Raw genomic sequence first — 22114 nt, forward strand, 5'->3', positions numbered from 1 at the left:
GCCATGCCGGCACAGCTCAGTATTTGTTGGGTTTTTTGTTTTTCGTCTCCGCTGCTGCCTGACTGCGTACTTCTGGGGCCACGTGGTGTCTGGCTGACGGGTCCGTCTGTAACTCTGGTGTTCGTATTTTTGGGGTTCTACTGTACTTAGTCCTGCCTTGAGTGCAGGGGACGGGACTAGGACGGGCCTTCCAGTGCTGTGATTCCATGGACAGGACTAATGTGAGTTTTTTAATCTGACTTCCTGCATTACACCAACAATATGATTTTATCCAGCCATATGGTAGCAGGGCTCACCATTCTCCCCGACGCCTCCCCGAACCCCCATTTATCGCCCCCAGCCCCCACTGCCTTCCCTGGTTCCACCTCTATCCCCCCCATTGCCCCAGACCCCTGCTGCCTCCCTCTCCAAACCTGGGGCTCGCTGAGAAAAGCGAAACAAAGAAACATGCAAGTATCACTTTTCACAGCACACTGACTAGCTACCTGGGAGGCTGTGAAAAGTGATACTTGTATGTTTGTTAATATCACTTTTCACAAACTCCCAGCTAGCTACTGAGTGTGCTGCGAAAAGCAATAGTCAACATACAAATATAATTTTTCATATTATTTGTGAGTCTGAAAAAACCCTACATCAATAAATTACAAGGATTTGGACACATGTCTGTGCATATTTATTTGTTTTTCCTACAGTTACGTATTTTAGGGAAAAGTGTCAATGCGGCCACCAGGAAGAATTGGTGGGTCAAGTCCAAGGCCACCAAAAAATGTGTTCGGAGAACCCCTGGTTTAAATGTACTAATAGGCAAAATCCAAACCAGCCATGTCTGCCTGGACCTTTTCAGGCAGGACTTCAGGTATCACCCAAAAGATCTTATTTTTCTTTGGTTCCATGTATACATTTGCTCAGATTTTACTTCTCCATTAAAAATGTAACCAATTCCCAGCTGCCTGGCAAGTGAGAGCTGGCTGAGTTTCCATGGTTCTCCCCGCACCCTTATGGGTGTGCTGCCAAAGGGAGCAACACACAGGCCGGCAATGAATCTCAAGTGCCTCTAACTTGCCTAGCTCTTCTCAGCCATTTCTCTTGCTGTGAGCTGCCCTCCTTTTGAGCCCCACCAACTTCCTCACATGCAGGAACAGCAGCAGATTGCCATCTTGGAGCAACAGCTGAGGAAGGCGACTTTTCTGTCAGCACTAGAGTGGTCTATTGTATTGTGCTCTTCTTAAATAAGCAGGATACTGTGATCGTCCAGTGAGCGTGTCTCAGCTTTGTTACGTCGAGTGCTTTAAAAGGGGTGATGTGCTGCACTGTGTGGGCTGAGAAAGATCTCATGTGCTCCCCATCATCAATTCTGAGATTTGCACTGATTGGCATTAAGGCTTTTGGGGTGATGGTTCTATGACTCAAACTCAGTGGCTTTGTTTGGTCTACCAGAGTCTGAGGCTGGTGATCTTCGGGGATGGTACAAGCCTTACCTAAGACATTTAAGCGAGTCAGAATGTGGATGGAAGACTCTAGAATGAATGATGTGCGAGTTCCTCCAAGTAACAGGGATAGCCGTCTGCCTCTGAACATAGCTCAATTCTTATTGTGCTTAACACGCTGGAATATGAATGGCTGCTATGGGTGGCTGATCATCTATGAACATCATGTAGTAATTCCTGGTTTTTTAAATTATTGTTTTAGCTGGACGCATGTATAATGTTTGATCAAATACTGTTCAGGGAGAAAGGTATAAAACCATCCAAGTATTTGCTTTGTGTAGAGTGGTCATGTTCTGTGGGATACCTTCTGGAAGAACAGTAGTGTGGTTAACTAATTCGTGTCACATTCTGTGCTGCACCCCTGCACCGAAAAAAGGATTTTCTGCCGCTTACACTATTTGCAGCTTCACTGGGTGAAAATAAAGAAGCAACAGTGGCCAGGTCTGAGTGTCCCTCCTCTAACAAAAATCTTGAAATAGTTCACTGTAAAATTAAAAACCAACTGTGGCTTGTCTTAAGTAATGGTAAGGTGACATTTAGAAGGAAGCCTCCAGGTGCATCCTCACCTGTTCATTGATCCAGCACAACTTCCTATACATTAGACTCTTACGACAGTCAGTAACGTTCTCTCTACCTCCACAATAGAGCTATTTAGAAAACGGGAGTTTGTATTCAGTTTGTATGAATGCTGTAATCTGGAAGGCCCAGATGCACAAAGGTATTTTGGTTCTTGGATTCCATTGGATTTCAGTGGAATTTAGCAGCCTAAATTTTACCTTGGTGGATCTGGGCCTAAGTAATTGCAGTTTGACAAACATGAAAGATTAATAATTTGTGAAAAATAAGAAGTAATTAACAAATGAGGACAATCAGAATCCTTGTCTGAGGACTCCTAAAGCTTCAAAATACTTTAATGTTCTTATGAAATAATTGACATCCACTATCATTTCTTTGCCTGCAGTAAATATATTGTCCTTTTTAGTTGGCACACTGTTCTGATCATTGTCTGTACAGTAATCTTTTGAGTAATTCAGTTCAGTTAGATGTTATCAGTCACCTGGAGTTTCTTCCTCAGAAGCTGTTACGGCTTTCAAGGCTCTTCGCTTCCTTAATCTTTCTGCATTTGTGATTGTCATAGGATGCAATGGGAAAAATCCAGAAAGACCTGAAAGAAAGATTATTGATATTTATAGCTGGAGTTGCAATATGACTGTTCTAGACACACAGATTCAAAGGCTAAAAGGGAGCGCTGTGATTATCTCGTCTGACATCCTATATAACACATGTTATAGAACTTCCCCAAAATAATTCTTAGCATATATATTTCAGAAAAACATGCAATCTCAAGTTAAATTGTCAGTGATGGAGAATACACGACAACCCTCGGTCAACTGTTCCAATAGTTAATGAGACTTTTAAGAAGTGAGAGTAATTGTCTCTCTCACTAACCCTCTAGTGGCTTGAAGTGCCTTTTACTGCTGTCTCGGCCAGCTCAGCCTCTCCATAAATGAGACCCGTTCCCATTTCCTCAAAAAGAACAGGAGTACTTGTGACACCTTAGAGACTAACAAATTATAGCTCATCTTAATTAGCCTTTTACAGTTTGTATGGCAACTCCCACCTTTTCATGATTCTCTGTATGTGTAGATAGATCTTCTTACTATATGTTCCACTCTATTCATCTGATGAAGTGAGCTGTAGCCCACGAAAGCTTATGCTCAAATGAATTTGTTAGTCTCTAAGGTGCCGCAAGTCCTCCCGTTCTTTTTCCGGATACAGACTAACAAGGCTGCGACTCTGAAACATCCCATTTCCTGTGGCCAAAAGAAGGGTGACTGCATATATACATATTCTCAAGGATTCATGCAAAGAAATGAAGAAAGAGTCTTTGGTACTCCAAGTATGCGGAGGATCACCAAGGAAAACCTATTGTCTTTTAAGAGACATAAGCAAATAGTTCAGATTGGAAAACACACTGAGTTACCTAGAAGTTTTTCAACCGGTTTTGTGACATGTGCTCCACAACCAATCCAGTGTTTGATTCTCTCGATGTTCAAGCCAACAAGCTTTTCATTGTGGCTATTTGGGAGTGGGTCATAGCAGCCCACTTGCTCCAAATACTTGCTGTCCCGTGCTCGCTTGTTATATGCGGCCACTATACGGAAGAAGGGTCTGTTGGCACAACCACCAAGAGCCAATCGGATAGCTACGTGTCCTCCATGATAATTCTTCATAAGGAGATGAGCTGAAGGGAAGATCAACAGGTGTCACAATAGATTTGATTATAAACAGATGCGTATAGACATCGAGCCAAAAAATTCCAAAGGCCTTAGAGAAAAGCTTGGTTTCATTTAAAAATCAAGAAAACTGCTGTAACCTGCCCTTACGCAGCAACAATAGATTATTCTTCATGATGGAATCGAAGTCTGTCCCTTGCCAGGACATTGAGGTCTTAAAGCAATTTATTTACAATAAAGATGACAGATTTGCTCTACCAACCCTTAAGAGAGTTCAGCGGTGAAGGCTGCACATTCTCCACTAACTGTGATTGATTTAGAGGGATGCAGAAACTGGGGTCTGTCAGTACAACATGGTGTGCACGCAACCCTTAACAAGCCCTGTCTGCACTTACCAAGGTGCACCATGATGACCCTTGAAAGCACCTAAAAGAGGAAAAAGACCATGAAGGAATCCCCGCCACTGCCAAACACAGAACAAGGGGCTAGCCCACTGCAGCTGTGCCGCTGTAAGTGCTATAGGGTAGACATAGCCTGAGTTGACAGAGACGAGAACCTGAAAGTTATACACCGGACCCTCGCTAGAACACGCGTCTATAGAACACAAATTCTGATAGAACGTGGTTGCGGATCCCAAATTTAGTCACCGTCATTAACTTTCATTGTAACGTGGTCCCCACTGTAATGCAGTACGCGCTAGAATGCGGGATTTGGCATGGATCCCAAATCCCACATTCTAGTGAGGGTCCAGTGTAGTTTGAAAATCCTGAGGGAAACATGGGAGTTTAGTTGCAAGCCCTGCCCTGGCGCCTGTAGACTCTGTCTCTCATGACCCATGTGCCATGGCGATCCTGGGAATGGAAGTTTCAAAGCACCTGCCCCCACTCCCACTTTTATGCTTTGGGGTTTAGGTAACTTTCAACCTCTTAGGAGCACAGGCAAAATGAAAAGATTTTTTTTCCCCCCTGGTAGCCCTGCTAGGCATCAGCCTCACTGCCGCACCCTGCCTGCTTTTCTGTTTCAATAGCTTTGTTGCTAGGGCAATGCCAACAAGTGCCACATGAGTACATAAAATCACTTGTCATTTTAAGGTAAGAATTAGTTTCCCCATTATATTGGTGTTCTGAGGATTTGGTATTATTTTATATATGTACGTTAAGGCTGTCAATCACAGTTCTCTCACACGATTAACTCAAAAAAATCAATCGCGATTAATCACGCTTATAACAATAGAATACCAGTTGCAATTTATTATATATTTTTGATCCATTTTCAATACTGATTTCAATTACAACACAGAACACAAAGTGCAGAGTGCTCACTTTATATTATTATTTTTTTATTACAAATATATGCTCTGTAAAAATGATAAAACAAAAAAAATAGTATTTTTCAATTCACCTCACACAAGTACTGAAGTGCAAAGTCTTTATTGTGAAAGTGTAACAAATGCAGCTGGGTTTTTTCTGATTGCATCACTGCACTCAAAAACAAAACAGTTTAAAACTTTAGCGCCTACAAGTCCACTCAGTCCTACTTCTTATTCTGCCAATCGCTAAGACAAAAGTTTGTTTACAACTGACAGGAGATACTGTTGCCTGCTTCTTATTTACAATGTCACCTGAAAGTGAGAACAGGCGTTCCCATGGCACTTTTGTAGCCGGCGTTGCAAGATATGCCAGATATGCTAAACATTCGTATGCCCCTTCATGCTTCGGCCACCATTCCAGAGGACATATTTCCATGCTGATGATGCTCGTTAAAAAAATAAGACATCAATTAAATTTGTGACTGTACTCCTTGGGGGGAGAATTGTAGGTCTCCTGCTCTATTTTACCTGCATTCTGCATATGTTTCATGTTACTGCAGTCTTGGAAGATGACCCAGCACATATTCCTTTTAAGAACACTTTCACAGCAGATTTGACAAAACGCAAAGAAGGTACCAATGTGAGATTTCTAAAAACAGCAACAGCGCTCGGCCCAAGGTTTAAGAATCTTTACAATTTTTTTGTTTTTTACAGAGCAAATATTTGTAATCAAAAATAAATATAAATCGAGGACTGTACACTTCGTATTGTGTTGTAATTAAAATTAATATATTTGAAAATGTAAGCATGCCAAATATTTAAAGTAAATGGTATTCTATTGTTGTACAACCGCACAGTTAATCGTGATTTTTTTTAATCGCTTGACAGCCCCAATATATGTGTGTGTGTGTGTGTCTATATGTACACACACTATGAAAATTACTTGATTGGGTTGCAGTAATTGTTATTCTTGGATATTAACTAGTTCAGGGACTCCTCAAATCTTGCTGCTAATTGCCCGCGGTTTAAGAAATAGCCGAGAACTCCCGGTTCACAGGACGTGTGTGCGGGTCTCTGTGTGTGGGGGGGGTCTCTGGGTCTGTGTGGGGCGGGTGTGTGTGGGGGTCTCTGTCTCTGGGTCTGTGTGGGGGGGTCTCTGTGTCTCTGTGTGTGGGGGGGGTCTCTGGGTCTGTGTGTGGGGGGTCTCTGTCTCTGTCTCTCTGTGTGTGTGGGGTCTCTGGGTCTGTGTGGGGTGTGTGTGGGGGGGGTCTCTGGGGGTGTGGGGGGTGTGGGGGGGTCTCTGTCTCTGGGTCTCTGTGTGTGGGGGGGTGTCTCTGGGTCTGTGGGGGTGTGTGTGTGGGGGGGTCTCTGTCTCAGGGTCTCTGTGGGGGGGGTCTCGGTCTCTGGGTCTGTGTGTCGGGGGTGTGGGGGGGTCTCTCTGTGGGTCTCTGGGTGTGGGGGGGTCGGCAATTCAAAGCCGCTGGTTTTATGCTGCGGCCCCCCCCATGGCTGGCCCCGCTCCCGCCGCCGGATCAGGGCGGCCTCAACCCCGGCCCCCTCTCGTGGCCGGCGCGCGGCTACCTGGCGGACGGGCGGCGCTGCCAGGCCCGGCCGGGGTCCTCCCCCCGCTCCCGCGCACGCCGGCTGAACCCCCCGGATCCGGGACGGCCGCTGGGGGGCGGGGAGCCCGTTCCTTCCTATTCCGGCCCCGATGCCTCAGTCGACGCATCGTCAAGGTCCAGACTTCGGAGAAAACAATAAAAACTAGGTACAATCCTGCTCGTAATAAAACAATCAAAAGATTTCAGGGTCTGCTGGAAAGCAGCGGGTGGCCCCGCTTTGGCCCGCGTCTGCCTGTTGGCTGCCCCTGTAATAACCCCCCTGCTTTCACAGTGCTGGTGGAGAGTCACTCCGGGGGAAGGGAGTGGGAGGACATGGCTCCCTGGGGGCCGACAAGTCGCCCTTGGGTGTCCAACTCAGGTGGACTTGCTGACGTGAAGCAGGGGTGCTGAAGGCTCTGAGACTCAGAGTCAGGAGGCGGTGACGCCAGGTGACTTTCCTCCCTGGAAAAAGAAAAGGAGGACTTGTGGCACCTTAGAGACTCACCCATTTATTTTAGGATGAGCTTTCGTGAGCTACAGCTCACTTCATCGGATGCATACCGTGGAAATTGCAGCAGACTTTATATACACACAGAGAATATGAAACAATACCTCCTCCCACCCCACTGTCCTGCTGGTAATAGCTTATCTAAAGTGATCATCAAGTTGGGCCATTTCCAGCACAAATCCAGGTTCTCTCACCCCCTCACCCCCCTCCCAAAAACCACACACACAAACTCACTATCCTGCTGGTAATAGCTCATCCAAAGTGACCACTCTCCCTACAATGTGCATGATAATCAAGGTGGGCCATTTCCAGCACAAATCCAGGTTTTCTCAGCCCCCCACCCCCATACACACACAAACTCACTCTCCTGCTGGTAATAGCTCATCCAAACTGACCACTCTCCAAGTTTAAATCCAAGTTAAACCAGAACATCTGGAGGGGGGTGGGTAGGAAAAAACAAGGGGAAATAGGCTACTTTGCATAATGACTTAGCCACTCCCAGTCTCTATTTAAGCCTAAATTAATAGTATCCAATTTGCAAATGAATTCCAATTCAGCAGTTTCTTGCTGGAGTCTGGATTTGAAGTTTTTTTGTTTTAAGATAGCGACCTTCATGTCTGTGATTGCGTGACCAGAGAGATTGAAGTGTTCTCCGACTGGTTTATGAATGTTATAATTCTTGACATCTGATTTGTGTCCATATATTCTTTTACGTAGAGACTGCCCAGTTTGACCAATGTACATGACAGAGGGGCCTTGCTGGCACATGATGGCATATATCACATTGGTGGATGTGCAGGTGAACGAGCCTCTGATAGTGTGGCTGATGTGATTAGGCCCTGGGATGGTGTCCCCTGAATAGATATGTGGGCACAGTTGGCAACGGGCTTTGTTGCAAGGATGAGTTCCTGGGTTAGTGGTTCTGTTGTGTGATGTGTGCTTGTTGGTGAGTATTTGCTTCAGGTTGGGGGGCTGTCTGTAGGCAAGGACTGGCCTGTCTCCCAAGATTTGTGAGAGTGTTGGGTCATCCTTCAGGATAGGTTGTAGATCCTTAATAATGCGTTGGAGGGGTTTTAGTTGGGGGCTGAGGGTGACGGCTAGTGGCGTTCTGTTATTTTCTTTGTTAGGCCTGTCCTGTAGTAGGTGACTTTTGGGTGCTCTTCTGGCTCTGTCAATCTGTTTCTTCACTTCCGCAGGTGGGTATTGTAGTTGTAAGAAGGCTTGATGGAGATCTTGTAGGTGTTTGTCTCTGTCTGAGGGGTTGGAGCAAATGCGGTTGTATCGCAGAGCTTGGCTGTGGACGATGGATCGTGTGGTGTGGTCAGGGTGAAAGCTGGAGGCATGCAGGTAGGAATAGCGGTCAGTAGGTTTCCGGTATAGGGTGGTGTTTATGTGACCATTGTTTATGAGCACTGTCGTGTCCAGGAAGTGGATCTCTTGTGTGGACTGGACCAGGCTGAGGTTGATGGTGGGATGGAAATTGTTGAAATCATGGTGGAATTCCTCAAGGGCTTCTTTTCCATGGGTCCAGATGATGAAGATGTCATCAATATAGCACAAGTAGAGTAGGGGCTTTAGGGGACGAGAGCTGAGGAAGCGTTGTTCTAAATCAGCCATAAAAATGTTGGCATACTGTGGGGCTATGCAGGTACCCATAGCAGTGCCGCTGATCTGAAGGTATACATTGTCCCCAAATGTAAAATAGTTATGGGTAAGGACAAAGTCACAAAGTTCAGCCACCAGGTTAGCCGTGACATTATCGGGGATAGTGTTCCTGATGGCTTCTGGTCCATCTTTGTGTGGAATGTTGGTGTAGAGGGCTTCGACATCCATAGTGGCCAGGATGGTGTTTTCAGGAAGATCACCGATGGATTGTAGTTTCCTCAGGAAGTCAGTGGTGTCTCGAAGGTAGCTGGGAGTGCTGGTAGCGTAGGGCCTGAGGAGGGAGTCTACATAGCCAGACAATCCTGCTGTCAGGGTGCCAATGCCTGAGATGATGGGGCGCCCAGGATTTCCAGGTTTATGGATCTTGGGTAGTAGATAGAATATCCCAGGTCGGGGTTCCAGGGGTGTGTCTGTGCGGATTTGATCTTGTGCTTTTTCAGGAAGTTTCTTGAGCAAATGCTGTAGTTGCTTTTGGTAACTCTCAGTGGGATCATAGGATAATGGCTTGTAGAAACTCGTGTTGGAGAGCTGCCGAGCAGCCTCTTGTTCATATTCCGACCTATTCATGATGACAACAGCACCTCCTTTGTCAGCCTTTTTGATTATGATGTCAGAGTTGTTTCTGAGGCTGTGGATGGCATTGCGTTCCGCATGGCTGAGGTTATGGGGCAAGTGATGCTGCTTTTCCACAATTTCAGCCCGTGCACGTCGGCGGAAGCACTCTATGTAGAAGTCCAGTCTGCTGTTTCGACTTTCAGGAGGAGTCCACCTAGAATCCTTCTTTCTGTAGTGTTGGTAGGGAGACCTCTGTGGATTAGCATGTTGTTCAGAGGTATTTTGGAAATATTCCTTGAGTCGGAGACGTCGAAAATAGGATTCTAGGTCACCACCGAACTGTATCATGTTCGTGGGGGTGGAGGGGCAGAAGGAGAGGCCCCGAGATAGGACAGCTGCTTCTGCTGGGCTGAGAGTATAGTTGGATAGATTAACAATATTGCTAGGTGGGTTGAGGGAACCATTGCTGTGGCCCCTTGTAGCATGTAGTAGTTTAGAAAGTTTAGTGTCCTTTTTCTTTTGTAGAGAAGCAAAGTGTGCCTTGTAAATGGCTTGTCTAGTTTTAGTAAAATCCAGCCACGAGGAAGTTTGTGTGGAAGGTTGGTTTTTTATGAGAGTATCCATTTTTGAGAGCTCATTCTTAATCTTTCCCTGTTTGCTGTAGAGGATGTTGATCAGGTGATTCCGCAGTTTCTTTGAGAGCGTGGGGCACAAGCTGTCGGCATAGTCTGTGTGGTATGTAGATTGTAATGGATTTTTTACCTTCAGTCCTTTTGGTACGATGTCCATCTGTTTGCATTTGGAAAGGAAGATGATGTCTGTCTGTCTGTATCTGTACAAGTTTGTTCATGCAGTTGATAGATTTCCACTCCATACGGCTAAATGCAGTGCCTTGCATAATGACAGGTTTCAGAGTAACAGCCGAGTTAGTCTGTATTCGCAAAAAGAAAAGGAGGACTTGTGGCACCTTAGAGACTAACCCATTTATTTGAGCATGAGCTTTCGTGAGCTACAGCTCACTTCATCGGATGCATATCGTGGAAACTGCAGCAGACTTTATATACACACAGAGAATATGAAACAATACCTCCTCCCACCCCACTGTCCTGCTGGTAATAGCTTATCTAAAGTGATCATCAAGTTGGGCCATTTCTAGCACAAATCCAGGTTTTCTCACCCTCCACCCCCCCACACAAATTCACTCTCCTGCTGGTGATAGCCCATCCAAAGTGACAACTCTCGACACAATGTGCATGATAATCAAGTTGGGCCATTTCCTGCACAAATCCAGGTTCTCTCACCCCCTCACCCCCCTCCCAAAAACCACACACACACAAACTCACTATCCTGCTGGTAATAGCTCATCCAAAGTGACAATGTGCATGATAATCAAGGTGTGACCTTAAGGGGTTGCCACACTAAAGAGCTCCTCCCAGGGACTGTTCAAGAGCACCAGACCTATGGCAGGGAAACAGCCTGGAGAATGGGATTTTCAAAAGGGCTGAAGCAGGTTAGGCAAGTCCATAGGAGTTAGGTGCTTTGGAGGTTCCCACCAGACACCTAAATACCATTGAAAGTGTGGCCCAAAGTGCTTAAACACTAGGGCCCTGATGCTCAGCTGGTGTCAGTCAGGGAGGCTGAGAATCCGTGATAACGTCTCCTGTTAACCAAGAGCACCCGTCCCTGCGCTCAGATAGCCAGGGAGAGAGCAGGAGACAGCACTGGGCGCACAGATTCATGATTATGAATTATCTGCTCTCCTGAAATCTTCCCCTTTGGGCTCTGCTCTGAGCAGCCAGGGAAGCTGGGACCCCAAGGGCTCTCCCAGGATCTGGGCCCCTCTGGGCTGGGCAGTCACAGTGCTCTGAATGAAGCTCTGATCCACGAGTAATAGGGGCACACAGGAACTGATAATAACCCAACCTGCTGGGCCAAATCCCTCCCCCTGCCCTGCTCAAATACAATGAGAGAAACCCCCAGCAGCGCCCCTTACCCAGGAATCCCGTCACAGCCTCCTGGAGATTGTTCTCTCGAGGGAAATCCCGGATTCTCTTTTCCAGCTCAGGGGACTCGGGCACCGGATGCGGAGACATGGCCTTCTCATCCCTGCAGAGACATGAGCGTGTTTATTCCTCCCCCTCCTTTGCTCTAAGTTCCTGCCCCCCAGAGCCAGATGGGGAGTGGGTGGGAGCTGGGCCACAGGCAGGGCTAACGGGGCTGTGACCTCTGCTGCCCAGGGAATTTACTGCCTGCACGATCTGCCGGGGGGCCAGCCTGGAGACTGGGGGCCTCTCTCCATCCAGAGAGAAAACCCAGCCCAGGCAGGGCCAGCTCCCCTCACACCTGGCCCAGCCCCACATTCCCTACAAGGGCCTGGAGGGGCTTCTCCCGGGGATGAGCGAGGGGCTCATTCTCCAGGCCCAGCTTCTTCTCAGCTTCTCCTCTCAGCCTCCAAGGGGCCTGGTCACTCCCCGTGGGGTGGGGGTTCTGGGACCGGGACACTGCCCCACGAGGGCCTGGGCTGGGACACTCAGCTCTTTCCCCACAGGCCCTTGGGCCCCCCTCACACGGGACAGGCTTTGGGCTATGACAGAGCTGGGGCCAGGTCCTAGCTGGGCCCTCGGGGTGACAGGCTCTCAGCCCCATTAATGATCCCCCAAGCCAGCCTGGTCCCAGGGAGGGTTCTCCAGCCCAGAGCTGTGGGGCACTCCCCTTCCCAGGGTGGGTCACACAGACACAGCGGCAGCAGCCCCAGGGCTATGGGGATGGAGGGGGGCTGGATCCAGAGGGTGAGACCGTCCCACGGTCGGGATGCTGTGTCTGCTGCCTGGGCTCTGAGCCCTGGTCTATACTAGGACTTTAGGTCGAATTTAGCAGCTTTAAACCGATGTAAACCTGCACCTGTCCACACGATGAAGCCCTTTATTTCGACTTAAAGGGCTCTTAAAATCGATTTCCTTACTCCACCCCTGACAAGTGGATCAGCGCTTAAATCGGCCTTGCCGGGTTGAATTTGGGGTACTGTGGACACAATTCGAGGTATTGGCCTCCGGGAGCTATCCCAGAGTGCTCCATTGTGACTGCTCTGGACAGCACTCTCAACTCAGATGCATGATTGTTTGCTGTTGCTCTGACGGAGGGAGGGGCGACTGAGGACACGGCTTACAGGGTTGGCTTCAGGGAGCTAAAATCAACAAAGGGGGTGGCTTTACATGAAGGAGTATTTCAGGCAGGACTTCACGGAGGGTTCCAATAAGAAATGGTGCACCTAAGTTATTGTTCTTTTTGGAACAAGGAGGTTAGTCTGGCCTCTGATTGATACATGGCTAGATTTACCTCACTGCACCTTCTCTGTGAGTGACTGCAGTGTAACCTGGAGGAATGAGTCCCCTAGACAGGGGGGGAAGCAAATGAGTACAAAACAAATCTGGTTTATTTCTTGTTTTGATCCACTCCATCTATCTTTTACATCTTTGGCTGACAGCAGATGGTGCAGAAGGACTGCATGCCGTCCACATCTCATGGCTGCTCGGCAGAAGATGGTACAATAGGACTGCTAGCCATCCTCATCGCTTGCCTGCCTGGCAGAAGATGATGCAATAGGACTGCGAGCAATCCGTATCGCCTGCTCACCATAAGATGGTTCTATAGGACTGACTGCAGGACTAAAGAGAATAACCGGATCAAGTCACTCCAAATTTAGTCCCTGCGCCCATGTCTGCCCAGGCGCTCCTGATAGACCTCACACAGGCGACCAGGAGCACCTCGGACATGACGATGATGGCTACCAGTCCTATTGCACCGTCTGCTGCCACAAGGCAATGGGTTGCTGCTGCTGTGTAGCAATGCAGTACCACGTCTGCCAGCACCCAGGAGACATACGGTGACGGTGAGCTGAGCAGCTCCAGGCTTGCCGTGGTATGGCGTCTGCACAGGTAACTCAGGAAAAAAGGCGCAAAACCATTGTCTGCCCTTCCTTTCACGGAGGGAGGGAGGGAGGGAACGGAGGCCTGACGATATGTACCCAGAACCACCCGCGACAATGTTTTAGCCCCATCAGGCATTGGGATCTCAACCCAGAATTCCAATGGGCAGCGGAGACTGCGGGAACTGTGGGGTAGCTACCCACAGTGCAACGCTCCCGAAGTCGATGCTTGCCTCGGTCCTGTGGAAGCGCTCCACCGAGTGAATGCACTTAATGCCCTTAGAGCATTTTCTGTGGGGACGCACACACTCGACTATATAAAACCGATTTCTAAAAAAACGACTTCTATAAATTCGACCTAATTCCGTAGTGTAGACATACCCTGAGTCTTTTCCTAGCACAACGAGGCCTGGGGGCAGACGGAGCCCGGATGTATCTGCTCACAGCACTTCTGACACCTCAGAGAGACACTGCCGCGGGGTGGGACCAATACTGCTGCCAAGGCCGCCCCGAGGGGGGTGCGGGCCCGGGGCAACCCCCCCCCCGCCCCAGACCCCGCCCCACTCCACCCCTTCCCCCAAGACCCTGCCTCCTTCCGCCCCTGAAGCAGCAAGATTAATCCCATACGTTGCATTGATTGTGACTTATTTGCCCTGAGACTCTGAGGGGCGGGCAGCTGAGAGGTCTCACGAGAGGTCACACAGGACGGCCAGGTCACCATCAGAGCGGATCGCTCTCAGATCCAGACCCACCTCTTTGTGAGGACCTCCCGCGATGAGAGCAACCCCCACTTGCCCACCCTCCACAGACACCCCTCCTTGGGAGAGAGAGGGAAACAGGGAAAAAAGAAGCAAGAGAAGAGGAGAAAGGAGGGAGGAAAGAGGAAAAGGGAAACCCAAAAGGATAAACCCCAAGGTCCCCAGTGATTCCAAGCGTCAAAGCGCTCGGTAGGAAATCACATTCTGCCCCCTTAAGCCAGTGTTTTCTGTGCCGAGAATTCTGCCTGCAGCAGGTGCATCAGACCCAACAGGTTCCAAACCTCTCGCAGCCTCCGACCTTGTCCAAGGGACGTTCGTTTTCTGGCACAACCAGGGGTAGGAAAGGAGAAAACTCCACAGAGGCTCCTCCTCATGCTACGACGTGAATCCTAATTCTCTCCCCGTCCTCGAGGGGAGACCCGGAGAAGGAGACGTACGGCAGCAAAGCCGGGGGGGTCTCAGCGACTGCCCTGGCCCTGCCCCTCGGCCCTGCCCCGCTGATGTCGGGGTCTCTCTGTGAGGTCACCCCCTCCCCACCACCTTTGCCCAATGGGCGGAGGTCCTGCAAAAGGCTTTTGTGATGTCACTGCCCCCCCACCCCTCCCCTCCCAGCTGATGTCCTGCCCCTGCCCAGCCTCTTGGAGCTTGGAGTTGTTGCCCCCGGATCTCCGCACTCAATGACTGGTGAGTCGGGGGATGGAGCCGGCTATACAATAAACCACCAGTTTTTCATAAATTAGTCGACTTAAGGCCAGAAGGGACCATTGGAGCATCTAATATGACGCCCTGCATCTCCCAGCCCTCCCGTGTGTCACAAGAGCTGCTTTTGCACTAAAGCACCTTCCCGAAGGGCATCTAGTCTTCACTGGAAGATATCAAGAGATGGAGAATCCATCACTTCTCTTGCCAGTTTGTTCCAGTGATGAGTCGCCCTCCCTCTTACAAATCTCTGCCTTGTTCTTATGGTATTTTTCTGATTTCTGCTTCCAGCCATTGGTTCTTGTTCTGCCTTTCTTTGCAAGACTAAAGAGCCCTTTAAATACTTGGTGTTTTCTCTCAGCGAAGGCACTGCAGGCTGCCATCAGCTCACCTCTCCATCTTTTTAAAAACTAAACAGACTGAGTCTTTCAATCCCTCCTTATAAGTCTTCTCCATCCCTCAAATATGGCTCTTTTTTGCACCCTCTCCAGTTTTTTTTAACGTTATTTTTGAAATGTGGACACCAGAACGGGATGCAATATTCCAGTGTCAGTCTCCCCACTGCTGAATCAGCTCCCTTTCCATCCTCTCTTTATCTATCCATGGATGGCGTCACGGACTCACAGGACTTGTGCTCTCTCTCAGCCTCGTACAGTCCTTGGGAGGAACCCCCTTCAGTGTGACAGCCCTTCTTGGAGATCCACTCTCTCGAGGGTTAAGCCGTAGGCCCTTCCGCCTCCTGCAACCCCTCTTCTCTGAGCCTTGAGCATGCCTGTCTGCCGTGGGCCCCCTCAGGGAGTCCCCTCACTCTGGACCCCTGGGGGCTCTACTCCCAGAGGGAAGAAAGCAACCCCGATCTCGAGACTGCCGTGACTCTCAGCCAGCGCAAAAGAGAGGGGTTTATTGAGCGTCTGAACACAGCACAGGAAACTCTCAGGGCCTCAGGCCTAATCTCCCTCTGCACAGTCCATCTAGGTCTCTCCTGCACCCGTGTGGGCTCTGGCTGTTTTCTCTCCCCAGTCCAGAAGCCCCCTCCTTCCAGCTAAGCGTCCGATATCACCTTCCCACAAGCCTGTGTCCTTTGTCTTCTGTCCCAGGTGAACAGGCTGCCTGGGTCTCCTCTATCTCAGCCTCTCCTCTCCTCCCTCTTTTCTTTCCCCCTGGCTGGAAGCAGTCACCGGGTCTTCTCTCCTCAGCCCATTGTCCTTCTACTGGCCCGACCTGGCTGTGACTTCCAAGCTGGGCCTCCCGCTCACCAGTCGCTGGGGTATCCGTTCTCCAGGCCTTTGCCTGAGGGCCCAACTGACAGGAGAGATCACCGCTGGTCCTCTGTAACAACAAACTACCTCTCCCACCAGTGCCACCTTGTTAAACAAACAGCACCCAGGGAAACTGAGGCACGCAAACCATTGTAAAACCAAGAAAATCCCCCCGTCATCACTGATGGCTTTGGCCCTGTTCCCCACAGCATCGCACCGGGAGCGGATGTTGAGTGGCTTGCCCGGTATGACACCTAAATCCTTGACAGAGTCACGGCTTCCCGGAGTACAGTTCCCCCTCGGTGGCCTGCCTGCTCTGTCCTGCTGCCCCCTCCCACTGCGCCAAGAGGGGACCTGGTGACTGGAGCTGCTGTGGTTGTATGAGAGCGCCGGGCTGAGAGACCAAAGGGCACCTCTGTTCTGGAACAGAGGGGTCTGGCCGGTAGGCGCAGTCGCCCCCGGTTTGGGACACAGAAGGGGCTGTGGCTGGCAGCAGCTTGAAGCCCGTCCCCCAGCTGCGCTAGGCACTGTTTGAATGAGTGCAACGTCCGTGTTACATATGGGCTCCTGGGGCTCGGTCGGAAGCACTGAACTGCCTCAGAGTTCTCTGTTTGCAAGGTCGGTGCCAGGAGATTAGAGAAACAAGGCGGGGAGGGGAATCTCTTTCATTCTCCAACTTCTGCTGGGGAGAGACAAGCCTTCGAGCTCCACAGAGCTCATCCTCAGGCCCTGGTCTCTCTCCCCAACAGAAGCGGGTCCAATAAACCATATGACCTCCCCGGCCTGGTCTCTCGGTGTTTTCTGCTCCCACGGGCATGGCTGGGAAGGGCCACAGGGCTCAGCAGGCTCAGGGAGAAACCTCAGCCCCACTGGAGACAGGAGGGGAGCAAACCTCACAATCCGTGTGGTCACTGCAGGTCTGTGCAACTGCCCCCCACTCACTCAGTGGCAGTCTGTGGGGGAGGTCTAGAGTGGCCAGGTGTCCTGATTTTAGAGGGACAGTCCCGATTTTTGGGTCTTTTTCTTATATAGGCTCCGATTTCCTCCCACCCCCATCCCGATTTTTCACACTTGCTGTCTGGTCACCCGAGGGAGGTCTGGCAGCCCCCTCCCCAGCCACAGTCCGTGCGTGCCCAGCAGTCTGTGTGTGTCTCAGCAGCCCCCTGCTCACTCCCACGTGGAGCCCACATCGGGGTGGGCTGGGCCTTGGTTTGTTTGATCCCTGAAGGGTTTTCTGGACACTAACTGGCACCCCAAGTTTCTCCTACTTTGAGGAAATCCCTGTGAAAACTCACCTTTTCAGGGTGTCTGTTTCACACCCTCTGCCAGAGACGTTCCCCATTCTTTCTCCAGTTCAGCTGGCAGCAGGTCTCGTGCGTGGGGCGGGGGAGAGCTGAGATTTCAGGCTGCTGTCTTATGGCGGGATTGCTGCGATTAACTGGCTGAACGTGCTAATTCTGAGGACGAAACGGGGAAAGGGGCAGAGATCGAGAGTCAGGGAGTGAAATGGAGAAAATACAGGAAGCATTTCGAGCAAGGGCGAAGTGCAATGACCAGAATCCAGAATATTCTCTGCACCCCTTGTCTAACTCTGGGCCTGATTCTCTTCCGCATTGACGGCCCTTTCCCTGTCTCCGGCCGTGTCTGGAGGGCTTTATGCCCCTGTGCAGCCCCTTCACACTGCCAGGAAGGGAGAGGTGTTATGGAATCTTAGCCCAAACAGGAACCAGGCCCTGTGTCACCTTCATCCTGGGTTTCAGATGACCCCGAGAAGTTGGGGGGCCACCGGGGCCTAGAGCATGGCCCTGCCACAGCGGCCCCACCCCCGGTCATCCTCTTCCCCCGAGGCCCCATCCCCCCACTGTTCACTCCTCTGGCCCCCGAGGTCCCCCTACCTGCCCCTCGCTCCTCTCCGCCTCTTCCCCCAGGACTCCACTCACCCCCTGCTTGCTCCTCTCCGCCCCTTTCCCCAAACGGGGGCTACCGGGGGGCCATGGGGCCAGGCACCCGTCCCTTTTCTCTGTCTTCGGTGAGCGGGGGGCAGGGGGGTCCTTGGGGAAGGAGGTGGAGCAGGACAGGAAGAGGCACGAGAAGACGGGGCTACGGGGGAAAAGGCCGAGGGGGGGTGGGGTGCAGGTTTTGGGGGAAGAGGCGGAGGGGGGATAGGAAGAGGCAGAGCAAGAGCAGGGCATCGGGCTAAGAGGCAGAGGGGAGCGGGGTGCAGGCGGGGCCCCCACTTCTCTGGAGCTTCGCTTCCAGCGCTCGAAAGATGACCATGGGCCCACGGGCCTCCGGATGGGAGACCCGCCCCACATCCCCAGCGTTTCCCCCCCGCATGGACTGCCTTTTGGGGGAGGCTCAGCCTCCCCTGGCCTCTGATACGGGCTGCCCGTGCTCAGTTCCTTCCACGCTCTGGAGAGGAGCAGCACCCAGGGGTGGGGCTGAGCTGGAGGGCGCTGGGTGAGGGGCAGAGGCCTGAGACCGCAGGGACACAGCGTGAGGCACCATCCCAGGCATCCCCATGAAAGGAGCAGAACAGGGTTTACCTGGGGTGGGGAGTGTATGGAGAGCGTCTCAGGGCCGGTGGAGATGTATTGCCCTGGTGAGCAAGTGTGGCAAAAACACAGGCCTCGCTGTGAGCAGGATTTGAACCTGCGCAGGGAAACCCGAATGCATTTCGAGTCCAACGCCTTAACCGCTCGGCCCTCACAGCTGTGAGTGACGTGGCCCCCAGTGGCAGTCTCTACTGGAGCGGCTGGAAGCCGACGGGAGGGAGCTCTCCAGCCTCAACGAGCAGCCGTAGCCATGTTGGCAGGAGAAGCTCTCCCAGCACCATAGCACTGTCCACACTGGCGCTTAGGTCTGTGTAACTTGTGTCACTCGGGGGGTGGCTTATTCACTCCCCGAGCCACATACGTTCTACCGACACAAGGGGGAGTGTAGACGCAGCCTTAGCAGAGACGCGATTAAGATCCACTTCCTGGACACTACTGTGCTAATAAACGATGGTCACATAAACACCACCCTATACCGGAAACCTACTGACCGCTGTTCCTACCTACATGCCTCCAGCTTTCACCCTGACCACACCACACGATCCATCGTCTACAGCCAAGCTCTGCGATACAACCGCATTTGCTCCAACCCCTCAGACAGAGACAAACACCTACAAGATCTCTATCAAGCCTTCTTACAACTACAATACCCACCTGCGGAAGTGAAGAAACAGATTGACAGAGCCAGAAGAGCACCCAAAAGTCACCTACTACAGGACAGGCCTAACAAAGAAAATAACAGAACGCCACTAGCCGTCACCTTCAGCCCCCAACTAAAACCCCTCCAATGCATTATTAAGGATCTACAACCTATCCTGAAGGATGACCCAACACTCTCACAAATCTTGGGAGACAGGCCAGTCCTTGCGTACAGACAGCCCCCCAACCTGAAGCAAATACTCACCAACAACCACACACCACACAACAGAACCACTAAACCAGGAACCTATCCTTGCAACAAAGCCCGTTGCCAACTGTGCCCACATATCTATTCAGGGGACACCATCCCAGGGCCTAATCACATCAGCCACACTATCAAAGGCTCTTTCACCTGCACATCAACCAATGTGATATATGCCATCATATGCCAGCAAGGCCCCTCTGCCATGTACATTGGCCAAACTGGACAGCCTCTACGTAAAAGAATATATGGACACAAATCAGATGTCAAGAATTATAACATTCATAAACCAGTCGGAGAACACTTCAATCTCTCTGGTCACGCGATTACAGACATGAAAGTTGCGATATTACAACAAAAAAACTTCAAATCCAGACTCCAGCGAGAGACTGTTGAACTGGAATTCATTTGCAAATTGGATACAATTAACTTAGGCTTGAATAGAGACTGGGAGTGGCTAAGTCATTCTGCAAGGTAACCTATTTCCCCTTGCATAATGACAGGTTTCAGAGTAACAGCCGTGTTAGTCTGTATTCGCAAAAAGAAAAGGAGGACTTGTGGCACAAATAAATTGGTTCGTCTCTAAGGTGCCACAAGTCCTCCTTTTCTTTTTACTGATAAAGTTTGCGGATGATACCAAGATGGGAGGGGTTGCAAGTGCTCTGGAGGATAGGATTAAAATTCAAAATGATCTGCACAAACTGGAGAAATGGTTTGAAGTTCACAGGCTGAAATTCAATCCGGACAAATGCAAAGTACTCCCCTTAGGACAGAACAGTCAGCTGCACACATACGGAGCAGGACGTGACAGCCTAGGAAGGAGTACTGCGGAAGGGGATCTGGGGGTCAGAGTGGACCACAAGCTAAATATGAGTCAACAGTGTAACACCTGCAAAAAAAGCAAACCTCATTCTGGGCAGGATTAGCAGGAGTGTTGTAAGCAAGATACGAGACGTAATTCTGCTCTACTCCATGCTGATGTGGCCTCAGCTAAAGTATTGTGTCTAAGTCGGGGCGCCATATTTCGGGAAGGACGTGGACAAATTGGAGAAGGTCCAGAGGAGAGTAACAAAAATGGTTAAAGGTCTAGAACAGGGGTTCTCAACCTTTTTCTTTCTGAGGCCACCCACAACATGCCATTAAAATCTCCAGGGCCCAGGGTTCCACCTCTATCCCCCCCATTGCCCCAGACCCCTGCTGCCTCCCTCTCCAAACCTGGGGCTTGCTGAGAAAAGCGAAACAAAGAAACATGCAAGGATCACTTTTCACAGCACACTGACTAGCTACCTGGGAGGCTGTGAAAAGTGATACTTGTATGTTTGTTAATATCACTTTTCACAAACTCCCAGCTAGCTACTGAGTGTGCTGCGAAAAGCAATATTCAACATACAAATATAATTTTTCATATTATTTGTGAGTCTGAAAAAACCCTACATCAATAAATTACAAGGATTTGGACACGTGTCTGTGCATATTTATTTGTTTTTCCTACAGTTACGTATTTTAGGGAAAAGTGTCAGTGCGGCCACCAGGAAGAATTGGTGGGTCACAGTCCGAGGCCACCAAAAAATGTGTTCGGAGAACCCCTGGTTTAAATGTACTAATAGGCAAAATCCAAACCAGCCATGTCTGCCTGGACCTTTTCAGGCAGGACTTCAGGTATCACCCAAAAGATCTTATTTTTCTTTGGTTCCATGTATACATTTGCTCAGATTTTACTTCTCCATTAAAAATGTAACCAATTCCCAGCTGCCTGGCAAGTGAGAGCTGGCTGAGTTTCCATGGTTCTCCCCGCACCCTTATGGGTGTGCTGCCAAGGGAGCAACACACAGGCCGGCAATGAATCTCAAGTGCCTCTAACTTGCCTAGCTCTTCTCAGCCATTTCTCTTGCTGTGAGCTGCCCTCCTTTTGAGCCCCACCAACTTCCTCACATGCAGGAACAGCAGCAGATTGCCATCTTGGAGCAACAGCTGAGGAAGGCGACTTTTCTGTCAGCACTAGAGTGGTCTATTGTATTGTGCTCTTCTTAAATAAGCAGGATACTGTGATCGTCCAGTGAGCGTGTCTCAGCTTTGTTACGTCGAGTGCTTTAAAAGGGGTGATGCGCTGCACTGTGTGGGCTGAGAAAGATCTCATGTGCTCCCCATCATCAATTCTGAGATTTGCACTGATTGGCATTAAGGCTTGTGGGGTGATGGTTCTATGACTCAAACTCAGTGGCTTTGTTTGGTCTACCAGAGTCTGAGGTTGGTGATCTTCGGGGATGGTACAAGCCTTACCTAAGACATTTAAGCGAGTTAGAATGTGGATGGAAGACTCTAGAATGAATGATGTGCGAGTTCCTCCAAGTAACAGGGATAGCCGTCTGCCTCTGAACATAGCTCAATTCTTATTGTGCTTAACACGCTGGAATATGAATGGCTGCTATGGGTGGCTGATCATCTATGAACATCATGTAGTAATTCCTGGTTTTTTAAATTATTGTTTTAGCTGGAGTTTCAGCTGGAGTTTCTTCCTCAGAAGCTGGTATGGCTTTCAAGGCTCTTCGCTTCCTTAATCTTTCTGCATTTGTGATTGTCATAGGATGCAATGGGAAAAATCCAGAAAGACCTGAAAGAAAGATGATTGATATTTATAGCTGGAGTTGCAATATG

General features: G+C 50.0%; 1 protein-coding gene across 1 annotated transcript; it reads right to left on the reverse strand.

The window, feature by feature from the left end:
- Positions 1-996: 996 nt before the first annotated feature.
- LOC140895930 (uncharacterized) lies at positions 997-17346 on the reverse strand. Its single transcript, XM_078854711.1, has 5 exons — positions 17299-17346; positions 11356-11468; positions 6615-6776; positions 3472-3732; positions 997-1007 (listed from the first exon to the last, which is right to left on the reverse strand). Exons 1-5 carry the CDS (start codon positions 17343-17345, stop codon positions 997-999), a joined length of 594 nt encoding a protein of 197 aa, XP_078710837.1. The 5' UTR covers position 17346.
- Positions 17347-22114: the final 4768 nt, after the last annotated feature.

This window comes from Lepidochelys kempii, chromosome 11, assembly GCF_965140285.1.
Source record: "Lepidochelys kempii isolate rLepKem1 chromosome 11, rLepKem1.hap1, whole genome shotgun sequence".
NCBI lineage: Eukaryota > Metazoa > Chordata > Testudines > Cheloniidae > Lepidochelys > Lepidochelys kempii.